The sequence below is a fragment of the Clavelina lepadiformis genome, chromosome 6 (assembly GCF_947623445.1).
Source record: "Clavelina lepadiformis chromosome 6, kaClaLepa1.1, whole genome shotgun sequence".
NCBI classification, from domain to species: Eukaryota; Metazoa; Chordata; class Ascidiacea; order Aplousobranchia; family Clavelinidae; genus Clavelina; species Clavelina lepadiformis.
The window spans coordinates 1,256,793-1,275,288 of NC_135245.1; the positions used below are offsets into that span (position 1 = coordinate 1,256,793).

General features: G+C 38.5%; 5 protein-coding genes across 8 annotated transcripts; 1 reads left to right on the forward strand and 4 right to left on the reverse strand.

The window, feature by feature from the left end:
• LOC143462791 (kelch-like protein 26) lies at positions 1-2,990 on the forward strand. Of its 3 annotated transcripts, none has more exons than XM_076961075.1 (3): positions 1-140; positions 520-569; positions 831-2,990. In XM_076961075.1, the coding sequence occupies exon 3, from the start codon at positions 882-884 to the stop codon at positions 2,529-2,531; it is 1,650 nt and encodes a 549-aa protein (XP_076817190.1). In that variant the 5' UTR covers positions 1-140; positions 520-569; positions 831-881; the 3' UTR covers positions 2,532-2,990. The 3 variants fall into 3 exon arrangements, with proteins under 3 accessions (XP_076817190.1, XP_076817189.1, XP_076817191.1); XM_076961076.1 differs by having other exon boundaries at positions 53-136; XM_076961074.1 differs by having other exon boundaries at positions 1-569.
• Positions 2,991-5,591: 2,601 nt separating this feature from the next.
• On the reverse strand, positions 5,592-8,001 carry LOC143462795 (ectoderm-neural cortex protein 1-like). The gene has a single exon (XM_076961083.1). The coding sequence runs from the start codon at positions 7,737-7,739 to the stop codon at positions 6,213-6,215; it is 1,527 nt and encodes a 508-aa protein (XP_076817198.1). The 5' UTR covers positions 7,740-8,001; the 3' UTR covers positions 5,592-6,212.
• Positions 8,002-8,400: 399 nt separating this feature from the next.
• LOC143463178 (acyl-coenzyme A amino acid N-acyltransferase 2-like) lies at positions 8,401-11,160 on the reverse strand. The gene is made up of 5 exons (XM_076961580.1): positions 10,513-11,160; positions 10,323-10,421; positions 10,126-10,226; positions 9,724-9,952; positions 8,401-9,564 (listed from the first exon to the last, which is right to left on the reverse strand). The coding sequence occupies exons 1-5, from the start codon at positions 10,583-10,585 to the stop codon at positions 8,759-8,761; spliced, it is 1,308 nt and encodes a 435-aa protein (XP_076817695.1). The 5' UTR covers positions 10,586-11,160; the 3' UTR covers positions 8,401-8,758.
• A 50-nt stretch (positions 11,161-11,210) lies between these two features.
• On the reverse strand, positions 11,211-13,312 carry LOC143463177 (acyl-coenzyme A thioesterase 1-like). The gene is made up of 5 exons (XM_076961579.1): positions 13,110-13,312; positions 12,910-13,008; positions 12,738-12,838; positions 12,339-12,567; positions 11,211-12,241 (listed from the first exon to the last, which is right to left on the reverse strand). The coding sequence occupies exons 1-5, from the start codon at positions 13,180-13,182 to the stop codon at positions 11,436-11,438; spliced, it is 1,308 nt and encodes a 435-aa protein (XP_076817694.1). The 5' UTR covers positions 13,183-13,312; the 3' UTR covers positions 11,211-11,435.
• A 1,039-nt stretch (positions 13,313-14,351) lies between these two features.
• On the reverse strand, positions 14,352-17,006 carry LOC143463179 (acyl-coenzyme A amino acid N-acyltransferase 2-like). 2 transcript variants are annotated; one of them, XM_076961581.1, is made up of 5 exons: positions 16,416-16,560; positions 16,217-16,315; positions 16,042-16,142; positions 15,593-15,821; positions 14,352-15,495 (listed from the first exon to the last, which is right to left on the reverse strand). In XM_076961581.1, exons 1-5 carry the CDS (start codon positions 16,486-16,488, stop codon positions 14,696-14,698), a joined length of 1,302 nt encoding a protein of 433 aa, XP_076817696.1. In that variant the 5' UTR covers positions 16,489-16,560; the 3' UTR covers positions 14,352-14,695. The 2 variants fall into 2 exon arrangements, with proteins under 2 accessions (XP_076817696.1, XP_076817697.1); XM_076961582.1 differs by lacking the exon at positions 16,416-16,560 and adding an exon at positions 16,839-17,006 and having other exon boundaries at positions 14,356-15,495.
• Between the last annotated feature and the right edge of the window lie 1,490 nt (positions 17,007-18,496).

The following is an 18,496-nucleotide window of genomic DNA, read 5'->3' on the forward strand; positions in this document are numbered from 1 at the left end:
CTCGAGCATGTCTAGGATAAAAGCAACTGTATTCTCGCTTCTCAGTATCGCTCATCAAAAAAGAAGCAGCCGTTTTTCCAAAAGTCCTTGTCCCATGTACCGTATTGTTGTGGTGTCGTAGAGGTTACACTGTACAGTAGGTGAACTTGTCCTTTTACATTGTACACCTTGTAGCCTACTTTATACTGTTGTAAATGGCCCATTGCCTACTTATTGTGAATCAGCTCTTGCTTCGGTTTTGCTTTAGATACTTCATGTATCTTTAGTTCAGAAAAACGTATTGAAGAGTTTTTGTTGTGTCTTAGTTGCAGTTTTTTTGGCAGTGATTTGTAATTATATAACTCATTTCCCTTTTTAGAATAGGCTAGGTCTGTGTTCAGATTTTTGCCCTTCTTCACTACAATAAATTTTAACGTTTTGTACAATAATGCGTAATTTAACTACTGTAGTTCTTCATACGTCAAAATTTGTCAAAAAAGTGTTTTAATGTCTAAATTTGTCAAATTCTTCAATTTTTAGGTCAAAAAATAATCGCCCTAGTTATAATCTTGTTTCTTGCTTGAAAAAAAGTAAGTTATACTGTATAATGATCTCGCGGGCCGAAAATGGTTCAATGTATAAAATAACTACGTGGGCCGAGTTTTATTGTAAAGCGGCCCGGGAGTTTGACACGTATGTCTTAGACTGTTAGCGCTGTCATGTGAATATAACCACAGTTTTATGAACAATATCAACCCTTGCAAGCACAGAAAGTAAACATGAATTAAACTGTAATTAAAATGAAAGTGAGATATCTCCTATGTTATGTTGTTGTACATTTTCACTTTCAGACTGAGGAATATATCTAGTCGATTGACTTTATAAAAAGTTATAAAAGTCAAATGTCGTTTTGGTCGGACAAGATCTATAATGATACAACTCGAAGCAAAAGACTTCACAAAAGACTTCAACAGGATCACAAGACTAATAAAGAGTTTTGTGACTTCATAATACGATGTGAAGACAGCGAATTTCATGTCCATAAATGCGTCGTAGGACTTTTCTCGGATTTTTTCAAAACAATGTTTGCTTCAGATATGAAAGAGAAGTATGAAAACGAGACCAAAATATCTGTTGTTTCTGCTGAAACAATGAGAATTGTCATCGAGTTCCTTTATGATGATGACGTCAAAGTTAACAGAGAGAATGTTTATAACTTGCTGTCTGCTGCTGACTTTTTACAGATTTCTGTTATAAAAGAAGCTTGCCGGGATTACTTGGAAAGTAATTTCAGCTGTGAAACAGTTTTAAAGGATTGGGTAATGTTGCGAAGATATCATACGCACAGTGAGAAAATTGAAACGAACGTTGTCAAATGGCGATATTCTCTCGTAAAACAAAAATCTTCACTTTCTGTGTTAAACGAAGAAAATTTTCAAGATTTTTTGCTTTTGACAAAAACTCACTTTATCCCTTCTGTGACATTCAAATGCATCATGAATTGGATAGAACATGATTCCAGTGCAAGAACAAATTACCTAGATATGTTGACGGAACACGTGGACTTTAAGTCACTTTCAAAGAAATTTTTAACTGAAACAGTTTCAAAAAATGAAATAATTCGAAAATCTGCCGTCACAATGTCCAGGGTTTTGGATGCAGTTTGTCAATTTATTGTTAATGAAGAACCTTTGTGTTTGCCGTCTGATGTCAAGATGGCCGCGCTTTTTAAAAATGACGATGAATATCAGGTGAAAATGTTCAACGCGTTTAATAAGAACTGGACAGAACTGGGAATTAAATATTCTAGTCACGAAAAATCCAGTTTATTGATTGAAAAAAACACACTTTACATGTTAGGTGGGGAACAGGAATCTAATTGTTCAGTTTCATCTAAAGCAAGATACTTAGATCTCAATGACGTTTCATCAGGTTGGGAGGATATGACGTCAATGCACACGGCAAGGCGAAGATTTGGCAGCGCAATATACAAAGACTTTCTCTATGTAGCTGGTGGTGAATTAAATCGCAATTACTGGATAGACAGCGTTGAATATTACGATTTCACTCGTGATAGGTGGTTTAGGTCAACTGCATTGAACAGTAGAAGATCAGGCCACGCGCTGTTGGCATATCGTGGTAAATTGTTTGCACTTGGTGGTGGATCCGATATTTGTTCTGCTGAATGCGTGGAGTGGTACGAAGGCAGAAATTGGAACCATGCCCCTCCTATGAAGAAACCACGACATGATTTCTCTGCAGTTGTGCTCAATGACCAGATATACACCATTGGAGGTGATCAAGATGATTTGACCTCAGTTGAACGTTTCGATCTTCGAGCAAATGCTTGGTATGACGTTGCATCTATGACCAAACGAAATTTAGGTCACGTGTATGCCTGTGTAGCCAATGGGAAGATATACGCAATGGACGACAAGGATCAATCAGTGGAAGTTTATGATCCTGTTGTAGACGAATGGAAGGAAGTTCCACCGACACCTGACGATCAGACAAATGATGATGAATCTTTATTATCGTTGAGACTTGAGTGAGCATTTTTCTGATTGGTACCATACAATAATATTGGTACAATACAACACAATAATTACCGAGTTATACGTTTCGGACATTTGTTGCAGCCTGCAATGTGCTTCAGTCGTATCGCACCGAGTGCTGTAGAGTGTAGACATGCCCAGTTGCTTGTAAAATATGGCGAGTAAAATGCCATCAAAATCTTTGTACGTCAAAGAATGAATTTCAAACCATGGATTTTCTTTCTGGTGATGTTATTTGTTACGCCGAATGGAATTGCCACTAATCGAAACTTAACTCGTATACTGTACATTGTATGTAAACAATAGGCGATTACTTTTGGAAAACCGTTTCTGTAACTTGGTCGTAAACACTGTAAGGCGAAGGCCATGGTGTTGTAAACGGTTATCATCTTGTTTGTGTATCTGTATATAATTATAAGGCAATTAGCTAAGAAATAAATATCTGCCTACTGAAAACATTTTTCCTGATAATGAGCTTTGATTAACAATTTACGTAATTAAACGATTCATAAAGTGATTAATGACTGACGATGACGCAATGGTACTGTGACGATTACGTCACGTGTTGAGTTGTTTTCGAAATGCTGGAATTAAATTTTGGAAGCTTGTGATTCAGTTGTTTACCGGATTTGAATGCTCCTCGATGACGTCAGATAAATTACTTCGCTTGAACTGGTGTGCCACATATAAATACTGTTGTTATGTTTGCAATCTTTCCTTTTACTTTAACCCTTCTCGTTTGTTAAGAGCGCAATGTAACAACCAGTACGCTTTGCCCGAAGGTGAAAGCCTTCGTGTCTGATAATAAACAAAATGAAAAATATAATTTAGTAATTTGTATAGACCAGGGGTGGCCAGACCTGCTTCATGCTCGAGCCGCATGTAACATATTCCAGTTTCAAAAGAGCCACAATAAAAAACACGAATTTATTCACTCACAAAGAAGTGTAGCTATTGATTAACATTAGTGCTGCGTGGTGATACTATGTGTCTCCAACTGGGCTTCACCAACTCCTGCAATTATTATTATAACCGTAACCAAGACCTAAAACTAGGTCAGCCTGACGTACAGCTTCAATCTGACAGTTTACTTAACTACAGTGTACAATAATGAACTGTACTTGTCGGAGTGTAATTTGATTATTGCTAACAATGAGTCCATTGTTACTACATGTGATAGAACGCAATGTTTCACAATCTGATCAAACAACTCGTCTAGACCGGGAAAATTGCATGTCTAATTCAACAATGATAAATTCATTAAAGAGCCGCAATTAAAGGCTCAAAGAGCCGCAGTTTGGCCACCCCTGGTATAGACAGAAATTAAGAAACGAACAGCATTATCAAGCCGCTGAGAAATGACAATCATCTCATCGAGTCAGAAGAAAAACAATCAATCTATCATCTTCAACCATCCTCGCTTTTAACATTTGTCATAGTGCGATTGTTGCAGGTAGCCAATGAAATACAGTCGACTCCGCTTAATTCGGACACTTTGGTTCCGCTCAATTTTGGCCGAATTAAGCGGAAAATCAATTGTTCGTTTCATGGTCATGCATAAAGGCAGACAACGCATTTAAAATACTGTACTGTTGCGTAATAAATGAACTGCAGCTGCGCTATACTGCAGTAATTGGCACTGATCGCATAAAACGTCTTCGTTTACTTTAGTAAGCAATTTCACTTTTTGTGCTAAACTTTTCTGTACCATTCTGTTCTACAAGATGGACGCAATTGTACCGAAGTAAAAGCGACTATGAAGCTGACATGGCCTTATATGAGTTCATTGTCTATTGTTACTGCATCGATCGTCATTGTTTCACCATAATCACTCATAATGCAATCGCATCTTGTGTTAAAACGAGAGAAGTACTGTTTATTGTGTCATAAGTTCATAACCTAACAATGGAATTGCGAACCTGTGTCCGAATTAACGGGAGTTTTTACGTTCAATTTTTACTTTTGTTCCGTTCCCGAGCATTTTGGCCGAATAAAGCTGTTGTCCGGGTTATCCGGTGTCCGAATTAAGCGGATTCGACTGTATTATCAAAACCCTTTGAGGCCAAGCGCTCCACTTTTTCAATTCATCTTCGAATAAATAAAATTGAACAGAGAGGCACTTGTGGTATGCACAGCGTTAAATAGGACTGGGGAGGGTACGACGTTTTTTTTGTGGAGACACGTCGCATTTGTATAACCAACAAATGACGAAGTAAAATCAAAGAAGAATTTAGCACACCTACTACTGGTGATGCTCTACCACGCATGCGCAGTGTGTTTTACATTCCGGAAAACTGTTGTTACTTATTAGTCAAGTTCTTGCGCAACTTAAACTGAATTGGCCTTACTAGGAGTAGCTTAATGCATATAAAATTACTTTATCACTTCTTTGCAGTATAATCAATAAGCAACCAGTATAACGATGTACCGTATAGACGTCACACTAAATTGTCCAATCAGGGAACTTCCCGCTCTCACAGCTATAGTCAATTAGCCAACCTCTTCTAACTTTTAATCACGTGCGCTCGAGCATGTCTAGGATAAAAGCAACTGTATTCTCGCTTCTCAGTATCTTCATCAAAAAAGAAGCAGCCGTTTTTCAAAGTCCAAAACGTAGAATAAAAACTCGTACCTAGAAATTCCCATCAAGGGGCGAGACCAAAAATCGCGAGTGACGCTACATGCCTCTGACAGAAGCCGCGTAAAAGTTGTGCAAGTGTACAGGTAGTAGGCTAAATTCTTCATTGATTTTACTTCGTCATTTGTTACTTATACAAATGCGACGTGTCCCCACAAAAACGTCATACCCTACCCAGTCCTAATTAACGCTGTGTATGCCATAAGTGACTCTCTGTTCACTTTTATTTATTCGAAGATGAATTGAAAAGGTTGAAAACCTGGCCTCAAAGGGCTTTGATATTATTTCATTGGCTACCTGCAACAATCGTACCATTGCGTCATCGTCAGTCATTAATCACTTTATCAATCGTTTAATTAGGCCTACGAAAATTGTTAATCAAACCTCATTATCAGGATAGGCCTAAATGTTTTCGGTGGGCAGACATTTATTTCTTAGCTAATTGCCTTATAATTATATACAAATACACAAACAAGATGATAACCGTTTACAACACCATGGCCTACGCCCGACAGTGTTTACGACTAAGTTACAGAAACAGTTTTCCGAAAAAAATCGCATATTGTTTACATAAAATGTACAGTATACGCGTTAAGTTTTAATGAGTGGCAATTCCATTCGACGTAACAAATAACATCACCAGAAAGAAAACCCATGGTTTGAAATTCATTCTTTGATGTACAGTGATTTTGACGGCATTTTACTCGCCATATTTTACAAGCAATTGGGCATGTCTACAGCACTGGGTGCGGTACGACTGAAGCACATCGCAGGCTGCAACAAATGTACGAAACGTATAACTCGGTAATTATTGTCGTCATTATCATCACCAAAACTACTGTACAGCTATCAATGTATCGTTGTATCAATGTATTCTATCGTTTGTTGCGACGCCTTTCCACATCGGTATCATTTCATTACACTCTGCTGCAACTGGATCATAAGCCTTCACTGGTTGTTCATTGTGTTCCATTTTGTAAATGTTCCTGTTAACTACACGTCATTAAACATATTAAATAGAACCAATCAAATGAACCAAATTAATCCTCATCCTCACTGGAGAAAAAAATCACTGGAGGAATCCTCACTAAATCAATAAAACAACAATCGCTTAACTGATCCTCAGGTGTCGGTGGAACTTCCTTCCATTCGTCTACAACAGGATCATAAACTTCCACTGATTGATCCTTGTCGTCCATCGCGTATATCTTCCCATTGGCTACACAGGCATACACGGGACCTAAATTTCGTTTGGTCATAGATGCAACGTCATACCAGGTATTTGCTCGAAGATCGAAACGTTCAACTGAGGTCAAATCATCTTGATCACCGCCAATGGCGTATATCTGGTCATTGAGTGCAACTGCAGAGAAATCACGTCGCGGTTTCTTCATAGGAGGGGCATGATTCCAATTTCTGCCTTCGTACCACTCCACGCATTCAGCAGAACAAATATCGGATCCACCACCAAGTGCAAACAATTTACCACGATATGCCAACAGCGCGTGGCCTGATCTTCTACTGTTCAATGCAGTTGAGCTAAACCATTCACCACAAGTGAAATCGTAATATTCAACGCTGTCTATCCAATATCTGGGATGTAATTCACCACCAGCTACATAGAGGTAGTCTTTGTATATTGCGCTGCCAAATCTTCGCCTTGCCGTGTGCATTGACGTCATATCCTCCCAACCTGATGAAACGTCATTGAGATCCAAGTATCTTGCTTTAGATGAAACTGAATAAGATTCCCCACCTAACATGTAAAGTGTGTTTTTTTCAATCAATAAACTGGATTCTTCGTGACTGGAATTTTTAATTCCTAGATCTGTCCAGTTCTCATTAAACGCGTTGAACATTTTCACCTGATATTCATCCTCATTTTTAAAAAGCGCGACCATCTTGACATCAGACGGCAAACACAAAGGTTCTCCATCAACAATAAATTGACAAACTGCATCCAAAACCCTGGACATTGTGACGGCAGATTTTCGAATTATTTCATTTTTTGAAACTGTTTCAGTTAAAAATTTCTTTGAAAGTGACTTAAAGTCCACGTGTTCCGTCAACCTATCTAGGTAATTTGTTCTTGCACTGGAATCATGTTCTATCCAATTCATGATGCATTTGAATGTCAGAGAAGGGAAAAAGTGAGTTTTTGTCAAAAGCAAAAAATCTTGAAAATCTTCTTCATTTAACTCAGAAAGTGAAGATCTCTGTTTTACGAGAGAACATCGCTGTTTGACGACGTTTGTTTCAATTTTCTCGCTGTGCATATGATATCTACGCAATATTACCCAATCTTTTAAAACTGTATCATTGCTGAAGTTACTTTCCAAGTAATCCCGGCAAGCTTCTTTCAAAATAGAAATCTGTAAAACGTCAGCAGCAGACAGCAAGTTGTAAACATTCTCCCTGTTAACTGTGACGTCATCATCATAAAGGAACTCGATGACAATTCTCATTGTTTCAGCAGAAACTTCAGGTAATTTGACCTCGTTTTCATATTTCTCTTTCATTTCTGAAGCAAACATGGTTTTGAAAAAATCCGAGAAAACTCCTAACATAGATTTTTGGACGTGAAATTCTTGATCTTCACATCGTATGATGAAGTTGCAAAAGGTTTTATCGTTTTTCCGATCTTCATTGAGTTTTCGTTGAAGAATTTTGCTTCTATTTTCTGTTCTGGAGAAAGGCTACATTCTGCTGATTTACAAACCCTTTGAAGTCTACTAAAATAACTTTATATACGACTTGCAAATTATTTAAGTTAAACAATTGCTCCTTCCACACAAATCGCCTAATCGTTTCGTCAAAAGGTAGAACTCAACTTTTCTCGAAAGTTCTCGTCGATGAAATTGCTGTAACTGGTCTTTGTTGTGACGCACCAGCGAAGTTAAAGTATTCAGGTCGTTATACGCACTGTTGCTTGTGCGTGCTATTGATCCCAACATCGGCAAAAATTACAATACTCGCGTTCTTATGTTCTGAGCTGGTAAAATCTATGCAAATGTTTGTCCAAATGATCTTTTTGAATTACGCGTTATTATAAAATTTCTGAAAAAGTTCTTATAACCAAGAAGAATTTTGTTTCATTAACCTTCACGATGATTTTCAATATATTTCAGGCTTATCGTGATACATGTGTAAAATAGGAGAAATGTTTATGCAAAGTTTTAATTGAGAAAAATTCTGTTATCATGCAGTTGATCACTAACTACTGTTTGGCTGCAACGTTTAACGGTCTACTGACAAATATACAAACATTTTAGATAATGATTGTCTCGAAAATAATAAAATGCTTTTTATTATGGAAATAAAACCGTCGCTAAAAACTGCAATTCAAACTTTATGTTTGTGGCACCAATGCAACAATATTTCGAACCAAAGCTATAATTCGAATCCACTTTTTTAACTCGTCATAATAATAATAATAATAATAATAATGGTACCATCACCATCCTGATATGTCTAAATGTCCCTGATATGTCAAAATTCATAAAGTTTTATAATAAACGCAATTTCCTGCTGCATGACCCTCCTTCTTTTGCTATAGATGTGTAATTGTGTATTTCTAATGAAAAAACTATAGTTTAGCTGCTGGATTTACACGGCGCAATTTTAAGTGTTTGTGCAAAAATCCGAGTTGTTTCTTCCACGAATCTTCTTGCGCCTTGCTATGCGGTCCGGTCACTCCGCCGAACCCGAGTGTTTCGCCAAATATTCGGTTGTACATGAACGGTGAATGGGGCATATATGGTTGCTTAAATACGTGGCCGGCCCCCGAGTATCTGTCAATTCGGAAGACCGGATGATTTGATTCTTTTAAAAGTCTTTCCAAGACATTGACGTAATATTCCGACGCCTGTGCATCGTCGTCTAGCGCGGCCACGAACATAAACGCGACATCGCGTTTCTTGTAGAACTCTAAAGTGGACGCTTTGGCTTCGTCGTAGGTTGCAGGAAAATTGTACCAAGTTCTGTGCAAGACGGCGTTTGTGCTGGATGAGCGTTTGACAGTTTTTAAAGTTTTGTGAGGGCTCCATTTAATCCCTTTGTACGACATAGGATTATGCAGAACTGACAAAGGCCCATTAATACCAATCATACAACTTATGCCGCTCAAGAAGGTGGCCATGGCCAGACCAAAATGAAGACCTAGGCATAGTGTAACCAATCCTATGCCTCTCTCTGCATCAACCTTTTCGTGATTCTGCAGGTAACGAAGCGCACTTTCAAAGTATTCCAGCTTAAAACATGTATTTTCATAGTCTTGCGGTAGACCTTCTATGCCGTAGAACGGTAAGCCAAGAGCGGCATAACCGCGCGAAGCTAAAAGCGCAGGTTTGTCCTCGTTTGTTCCAGGCATGAGACCATCGATGGTGATGATACCTGGAAGTTAAAGTATATTTCGAAAAACATTTCTTTATTACGTCATACACAGAGAGAAAGTGGCATTGACCGTTGATTGGATTTTAACACTCACAACAACTTTTCAAGACTAAACTGTAAACGTAGCCTACAGCCTAAAAACATTTCATGTTAGCCTACCTGGAAATGGGCCTGGACCGGGAGGTAGAAAGAGAAAAGCGTGAAGACCGTTATCTCTCACCACGGTTCGTGTAACGCCAGGGGCCATAAATCGTCTCTGAATTTTAACTGAACAAATTGCTTTATAGGCCTTAGTCTGAAGTGAGCTGGTTAGAGCTCCTTCATGCGCACTGATAGTGACATCTAGCGCTTGATTGGCTAACTTTCGTTCAGGAACAGCAAACGGATACTGCAAGAAAATTGCAAGGACTTTTTACGCTTTCCCTAAGTGTCAGTAACAACTTAATTTACTGTAAGCTGGTTTGGTTTCACTGATTGATGAAGAAAATGTAAGCCTATGTTATTGCTCATTGTAGCAGCTGTACACTATTATTTGATCCATAAATCATTTTCGAGAATTACCTTATTTTTAGTAGCAGGCTTCATTGCCCAAAACAGTCCCATCGGTTCTATTCCAGTGTAGGATCCACCAAGTGATGCGTGATTCCCAAGGTCGATTATGCCTGTAATCACACATGCATCTCCTTTTAACAAAACCGGAACAGTACATAGCAGTTTAAGGCAAATCATTACACAGTCCTAGTTATCGTAATTATCACCTTTCGAGTCTGATTTGTATTGTGCCAGGCATTCAAACGCTTCATCTCTTTCTATTACAACATGCGAGTGAAAGGTGTACATTGACTCTTGTTTCAGGCCTGAAAATATAACAATTTACGATGATGCCGCCAAAGCCAATCTACAAGGCTGTTTACAGTTTGTTCATAAACTATATGCAGTTATACCTACCATTTGCTTTTATTGCGATAGGTTCGTCGTATAGACTTGGATTTGGCTGAGCATTAATTATCACTTTCTCCATAGTTTACTGTCTTTATCTTAAGGTTTATACCTAAATTTAAATGGGTTTGTGCAAAATAGAAAAGGAAGATGCAAACAGAAGTTGCTGCGATATAAACCTTTCTACTTAAAAAAAAACCTTTGTATTTCCTATTTCTCAATGCTTTTGCCTGCCAGTGTAGACTGTTGGAAGCGTAAATGTTCTCCAATAACAAGCCAAGATACCGTGACAATCAGTCAGGTGATCAGTCAGTGATCATAATGACTTCAGAGGCTAGCAGGTACTGTTTACTTTAGGTTAATTATTATTCATCTGCTGACTTGTCGAACTCTTACTTTTCTGCAACAGGTCAAAGGTACAAACTGTGACTTAAAGTCTGAAGTTGCGATGCGATTCCATTCGGACTGATTCAAAAACGAAATATCTTTCCGACGTTTCTCGTGTTGTGAAAATAATCAAAGTTTATATTCAGATTCCCCACCGAGGGTGAACAAAGACCCACGATGAGCGACCAACACCATCTCTATGTGTTTATCTCATTCGAGTGGTACCGCTCTGACACCTCTGCCAACTCAGGGTCAAACACAAAATTTGAAAAGTAAAGACAATCTAGAAGGCGGCTTGGCAGGTTTTTTCAGATCCAACAGAGCTCGCATTTGCTTTATTTCAACGTCAACCATTTACATTATGTCTGCAAAACATAGGACATGTAAATACAATTTATCCAGAAGGAAGTGGTTTGTAACCATTGCAAGGGAGACATACTTTCCAAAAATTGTTTTGTAAGAAATAAACGTTTTCCCACCAAATACTTTAATATAAACGATTCCAGCAAAGCAAGTTGTATTCTATGTACATTCAAGCAACAGCTTTATGATTTGGCAAACGACCTTACACAGAGCGATTTTAAGTGTTTGTGTAAGAAATCTAGTTGTTTCTTCCACGAATCCTCTTGCGCTCTGCAATGCGGTTTGGATAATCCGCCCAAGGCAGAAAGTGCCCTGAAGCTTCGATTGTACATCACCGATATGTGAGGTATATAAGGCTGCTTGATTAAGTGACCTGCCCCTGGATATCTCTCTACCTGAAAGTCCGGATGATTTGATTCTTTTAAAAGTCTTTCCAAGACATTGACGTAATATTCCGACGCCTGCGCATCGTCGTCTAGCGCAGCAACGAACATAAACGCGACATCGCGTTTCTTGTAGAACTCTAAAGTGGACGCTTTGGCTTCGTCGTAGGTTGACGGAAAATTGTACAAAGTTCTATGCATTTGAGCCCCGTTGCTGGCTGAGTGCCTGACTTTGTCCGAAGTATCGTAATATGCCCAGCTTGTACCTTTGTGTGACATGGGGTTATGCAAATTTGACAAGGGCCCATTTATACCAATCACGCAACTTATGCCGCTCAGAAAAGTGACCATGGCTAAAGCGATAGGAACAGCAAAGCACAAGGTAACCAGCCCTATGCCTCTTTGTGCATCAACCTTTTCGTGATTCTGCAGGTAACGAAGCGCACTTTCAAAATATTCCAGCTTAAAACATGTGTCTTTGTAATCTTGTGGTAGACCTTCTATGCCGTAGAACGGCAAGCCAAGGGCGGCATAACCGCGCGAAGCTAAAAGCGCAGGTTTGTCCTCGTTTGTTCCAGGCACGAGACCGTTGATGGTGATGATGCCTGGAAGTTAAAATAAAATTTAAATTAAATTTCTTTTTCGGTTGCATGCAGCTTATATTTTACACGCAAACAAAAAGTGTTCCGTACCAGTCTATACCTGGAAATGGACCTGGACCGAGAGGTAGAAAGAGGAAAGCGTGAAGACCGTTATCTCTCACAACGGTTCGTGTAACGCCAGGTGCCATAAAACGTCTCCGAACTAACAGAGAACAAATTTCTTTTGAAGATTCGTTTTGAATCAAACTGGTCCGAGCTCCAACGTGTAGACCTACAGCGACATCTAGAGGTCGGCCTGCTCGCTTTCGTTCCGGAATCGCAAATGGATGCTACAGAACAGTTGCAAGATGGTGGTTGGTGGTATCGAAAGAACCCTGTACTATACCTACTATACCTATACCTACTGATCTAAAAGTTTTATATCGTTTACCTACACTCTCTTTACTAGTGTACAGCCTTGCTTTTTTCTTGATAAACAAAACCCATTTTTGAAGACTACCTTATTTTTAGAAGAAGGCTTCATTGCCCAAAACAATCCCATCGGTTCTATTCCGGTGTAGGATCCACCAAGTGATGCGTGTTTCTCGAGGTCGATTACGCCTGTAATCAAAACTCTCCTTTTATAAGCTAGTTTAGACAAGCGATTTGACAAGTAAAACCTTATTATTTACCTTTTGCGTCAGACTCGTAGTGCGCTTCACATTCAAACGCTTCATTTCTGTCCATGGTAACATGGGAGTGGAACGTGTACAAGGATTTGGGTTTAAGTCCTAGAAAATAAAAAGACCAACCAAACCTTTTTCAAAGCAATGACCATCTGAGAGGTTTGTTTAGAGTTACAATTTTTACAAAAACTACAAGCAATGCCTACCACTTGCTCTTATTGTAATCGGTTCGTCGTATAGGCTTGGATTTGGCTGAGCAGTTAGTGTTGCACCTTCCATTTCTTGCTTTCTGATTTATTTTGCTTAAGAAATATTCAAAACGAAATGTTTTTCCTGCAAAACTATCTTAGTGTTGATAATGATAGCCTATTCATTTAATGACTCCGTGTTATTCAGTAAAGACGATATCTGAAAAGGATGCCTGAATAATTTCTCGATAACTTCAGTAACCACGTAACCTATAGGCCTACTGTTTACTTAAAGTAATGACTCATTTTCAAATGGACAAACTCTGGCAGCTCATCACTGGTCAAATAAACTTCCTCCAAAATCAATCCTAGTCATCTCGCTCCCAGTGGACACCTGGCTTCGATTTATGATCATCATCATAAATCAAAGGTTGCCGGCGCTTTGATTTACTTTTATAGGCTCATGCTGAACACTCAACCATAGCCTATAAAAGTATAGTTAGCCTACTTTTCGAATAAGGATCGATTTATATGGCAAATGTTTTGTTCCATTACAAGAAAAGCTTTTATTACGTCGACAATAGAACGATCAAAACTTGCAAATAAAGGTAAAATACAATCACTGTTATATTCGAGACGTCATCAAATTTTCACTACAGCTGCTACCGGATTATTAAGAAACAGGATATAGTTTGGCATTCTTATAAGGTTAATTTTATATTTTTCGACGCAAGCTTTCCCAAACATAAGCTTGCTTCTTCAGGTGTACTGTGAAATTTCAATGCGATGAAATGTGAATTTCACAGTACACCTGAAGAAGCAAGCTTATGCTTGCGAAAGCTTGAGTTGAGAAAAATATAAAGTTAACCTTAAGAATGCCAAACTATATCCTGTTTCTTATTTTACTTTAAAATTTGGTTAACATGGTTCAGACAACATCAACTTATTACTAAGCTGTCTGAAAAGTACGCTGTACGCTAGAAAAAGCGTTTCCATTGTGGCTTAATTAGAAGAAGGTTTGGACACAAAACAATTAGAGGAATCGTATCAAAACTAAGTTCATGAAATATATAAACTAATTCACAAATCTGTAACAAGCCAACAACCAACTTCTTCAACTTCAACCAACAACCAACTTCATTCATCATCAACTCGACTCTTTTAAGCTTTCCATTTTCGCTTTCTCTCTAAACTTGCTACAGATTGCCTTCTAGCACAGTCTCTATTTCCAGACCTTGCTTGTGGCCCATCATGCCTTGAGTAGATTACAGCAGCATTTCGATATTTCGTGACAGATTTTGGTGCGTTTTAAAGCATTTCGTGGCTACACTTCATGTCCCGCATTTGTATGATTTTAATTATGACATCACATTACCTTTGTTTACAAGCTGCTTCCGCGATTTACTTCCATAAGACCTCGGGTATATGATTTGGCGTGTTAAAGTTTTGACACCTTTAGTCATACCACGAATATGCAGTGCATTATATACTGATCAAATTTTAAATTTCGAAAAGTTTTTTTTCCACCAATATAATTTTAAATAACATGATTCAATTTAAGTCAATTATAACTTTCTTGAGCAGCCTACACTTCAAAAAGATTTTCACAGCTTAGCAGTTGGTTTGATACGACGCAATTTTAAGTGTTTGTGTAAGAAATCAAGTTGTTTCTTCCACGAATCCTCTTGCGCTCTGCAATGCGATCCGGTCACTCCACCCAAGCCAAGCTCTCCATAGCTTCTATTGTACATGACAGATATATGCGGCATATAAGGTTGTTTAAATAAGTGACCTGCCCCAGGATATCTGTCGATTTCGAAATTAGAAGGATTCGATTCTTTCAAAAGTCTTTCAACGACGTTAACGTAATATTCCGACGCCTGTCCGTCGTCGTCTAATCCAGCCACGAACATAAACGCGATATCGCGTTTCTTGTAGAACTCTACGGTCCATACTTTTGCTTCGTTGTGCGTGTGAGGAAAATTGTACAAAGTTCTATGGAGTTGAACCCCGTTGCCTTCTGAGTGTTGGGCGTTCAGAGTCATATAAGGGCTCCAGTTAATCCCTTTGTATGACATAGGGTTATGCAAAACCCACAAAGGCCCATTAATACCAATCATGCAACTTATGCCGCTCAAGAAGGTGGCCATGGCTAAAGCGACTGGGACACCAAAGCACAGTGTAACCAATCCTATGCCTCTCTCTGCATCAACCTTTTCGTGATTCTGCAGGTAACGAAGCGCACTTTCAAAATATTCCAGCTTAAAACATGTGTCTTTGTAATCTTGCGGTAGACCTTCTATGCCGTAGAACGGCAAGCCAAGAGCGGCATAACCGCGCGAAGCTAAAAGCGCAGGTTTGTCCTCGTTTGTTCCAGGCATGAGACCGTCGATGGTGATGATGCCTGAAAGTTAAAATAAAACTTAAGTTAAATTTCTTTTTGGGTTGCATGTAGCTTATATTTTACACGCAAACAAAAAGTGTTCCGTACCAGCCTATACCTGGAAATGGACCTGGACCGGGAGGTAAAAAGAGGAAAGCGTGAAGACCGTTATCTCTCACCACGGTTCGTGTAACGCCAGGTGCCATAAAACGTCTCCGAACTAACAGAGAACAAATTTCCTTTGAAGATTCGTTTAGAAACGAACTGGTCCGAGCTCCAACGTATAGACTGACAGTGACATCTAGAGGCGGGTCTGCTCGTTTTCGTTCCGGAATCGCAAATGGATGCTACAAAAAATATGTGCAAGTTAGTGACAGGGCGTCGGCAAAAGCCCGAAGGCCCAGATTGTATTTTTTTGTTTATGATCAAAAGTTTTGTATTGTTTATACCAACAATGCAAGTTTCTTAAATATTTTATTTTTAACCAATCTTTTTGTTTCGTAACTAAAGCACTTCAGTGTAACTGTTCTTCTTAATATACTGCACAGAACCATTCTCGAAAAATACCTTATTTTTAGTAGAAGGCTTCATTGCCCAAAACAATCCCATCGGTTCTGTTCCAGTGTAGGATCCACCAAGTGACGTATGCTTCTCAAGGTCGATTATGCCTGTAAGCGCACATGCATCTCCTTTTAGGTTAATTTATAAAAGCAAAATAACCAAGTTAAACCTTATAATTTACCTTTTGCGTCAGACTCGTAGTGCGCTTCACATTCAAACGCTTCATTTCTGTCCATGGTAACATGGGAGTGGAACGTGTACAAGGATTTGGGTTTAAGTCCTAGAAAATACAAAGACCAACTAAACTTTTTCTATGCAATGATGGTTGCTTTTGAAGTTATATCGACAAACATTTTCATTAGATATACGCACAATCCTACCACTTGCCCTCATTGTAATCGCTTCGTCGTATAGACTTGGATTTGGCTGAGCAGTGATTACAGCTGCAATCATTTCTTTATTTGTTTTAGCTTAGTGATTGATAAAACAAGAAGATATAAGCTAGACTTGGATAATATACCGTCATGTCAGTCATTTCACCGTTATTTCTTATGATAGTCACATATTTGAAGGTATCAAATATATGTGTCATTTAAATGATAGATATTGTCATAAAATGCCGCATTGCACATGTCACACATTTTAGTCATTTTTGTGCAGAAATGGTGCAAAAAGTTGCCAATATTGCAATTCACTTCTTATGCGGTTGTTTTTTTTCGGAAAAAAGCAAAGTTTTATGCATTCATACGCTATTGCAGACCTTTTAGATCCACAATTTACTGGGATCATGCCCCCGAACGCACCTTGAAAAGATTACTACAGCTGCCTACATCTTTGAACTCTCAATTGACTGTAATCATCTTCATAACAGTAGTCATTAACAAATCGCTCCCCTCTGCACGAAATACAGCATGTTGCATTCTTTTTGAACTGTATGATTCCTGTGAAATATTTCGTATTTTTCTTTTAAGTTAAGTAGGCCACGCTAGTTATTCAGTAGATAGCCTACTATCTGGGATATCTGGGCCGTAATAACTTCCGTAAGCACCTGCTATGTTTAATCTTGGTTAATGTTTTATTATGGGACAGGTGAAAGGTCGAAAGTGTTACGCGGTCACTGTTTTACGATTGTAGCGATTGGGCACCGTCATGTCGTCGAAAAACGGTGATGTTATTCTAATCTCATTGATAAATTTTAATCACTGTGTCAGTTACATAATAACGTCTACGACCATGACATCGACATCAGCGTAGGGATTAATTTGTAGGGAAAGGTTTCGCGAGGTCCCATAATAGATTTACATTTAATGGAATTGTATTGTTTATTTTCACCATTAACTGTGCAGAGCAAAAGTTATGATGCTAATCGTTACAGTTATATCACAATAAAATACATTCTCATGAACAATTAAAATCAGCTACCGGTAGTTATAGTATTTTGTGGATAGTAACCTAAACTTCCTAAAGTGTCAACGAAGAACAAGAGTTCTAATCCTGAAACCTATCTCTTGCTTACGCCAAAGGATGTTGTTCTACGTTTTTAATATTTCAGAAAACTAAAATTTGTCACTAGCTGTTGCTGCAAAAAGAAGACGAGGGTTTCATCGTCGCCAAGATGGCCACTTTCCACTTTTCGCAGAAGTTTATTTTAAAAGGCGCATAAAATGCAGAAAAAACATGTGTAAATGCACTAGATCTGTATGAGAGCACAATTTGATGCTAAGATTCAAACAAATTTTCTCGTTTGTTATCAGCATAGAGCAGGGGTCGGCAACCTGCGGCTCCGGAGCCGCATGCGGCTCTTTCATCCTTCTGATGCGGCTCTTATTAATTTTATTGCTACAGTAGACACAAACAGAAGAACACTCGCGTCTTTATCTCACTGAGCACATTATAGTAAATGAAAGCATAATCATTCTGGTTGTGACGTCATAATTAGTCGATTAACATAAAGGTTGTTTTTAGCAGTCTGCTAGCAGCAGTTAGATTAGAGAGTGCGCAGGCTGTAACAGCCAACCAACTATGAGTAAATCTAAGAAAAGAAAAGTGTCTGAAGAACATTAAAAACAGATACCGCACACGTCTCACAGATGACAGCTTACAATCATGTGTGAAGATGAAGATGACATCCTACAGCCCTCACGTACAGATGCTTTGCAATGAAATGCAAAAGCAAAAATCACATTAATTAAATCTTACTGAATTAACTGCTTTTATAAATGCGACACATGACAGTTTTGTTACAGAGTGTCATTTTCGTTTTATTGTGAAAATAGTTTTGCGGCTCCCAGTGATTTTTATTTTGTGGAATATCGGTTAAAATGGCTCTTTAAGTGAAAAAGGTTGCCGACCCCTGGCATAGAGCCATAGACGATTGTTTGTTGTAAAAGTGGCATGTGTATAAATGTATGATTGATGACTACAGTATATTCGAAACTTTGAACTAAACTCTACGTTACAC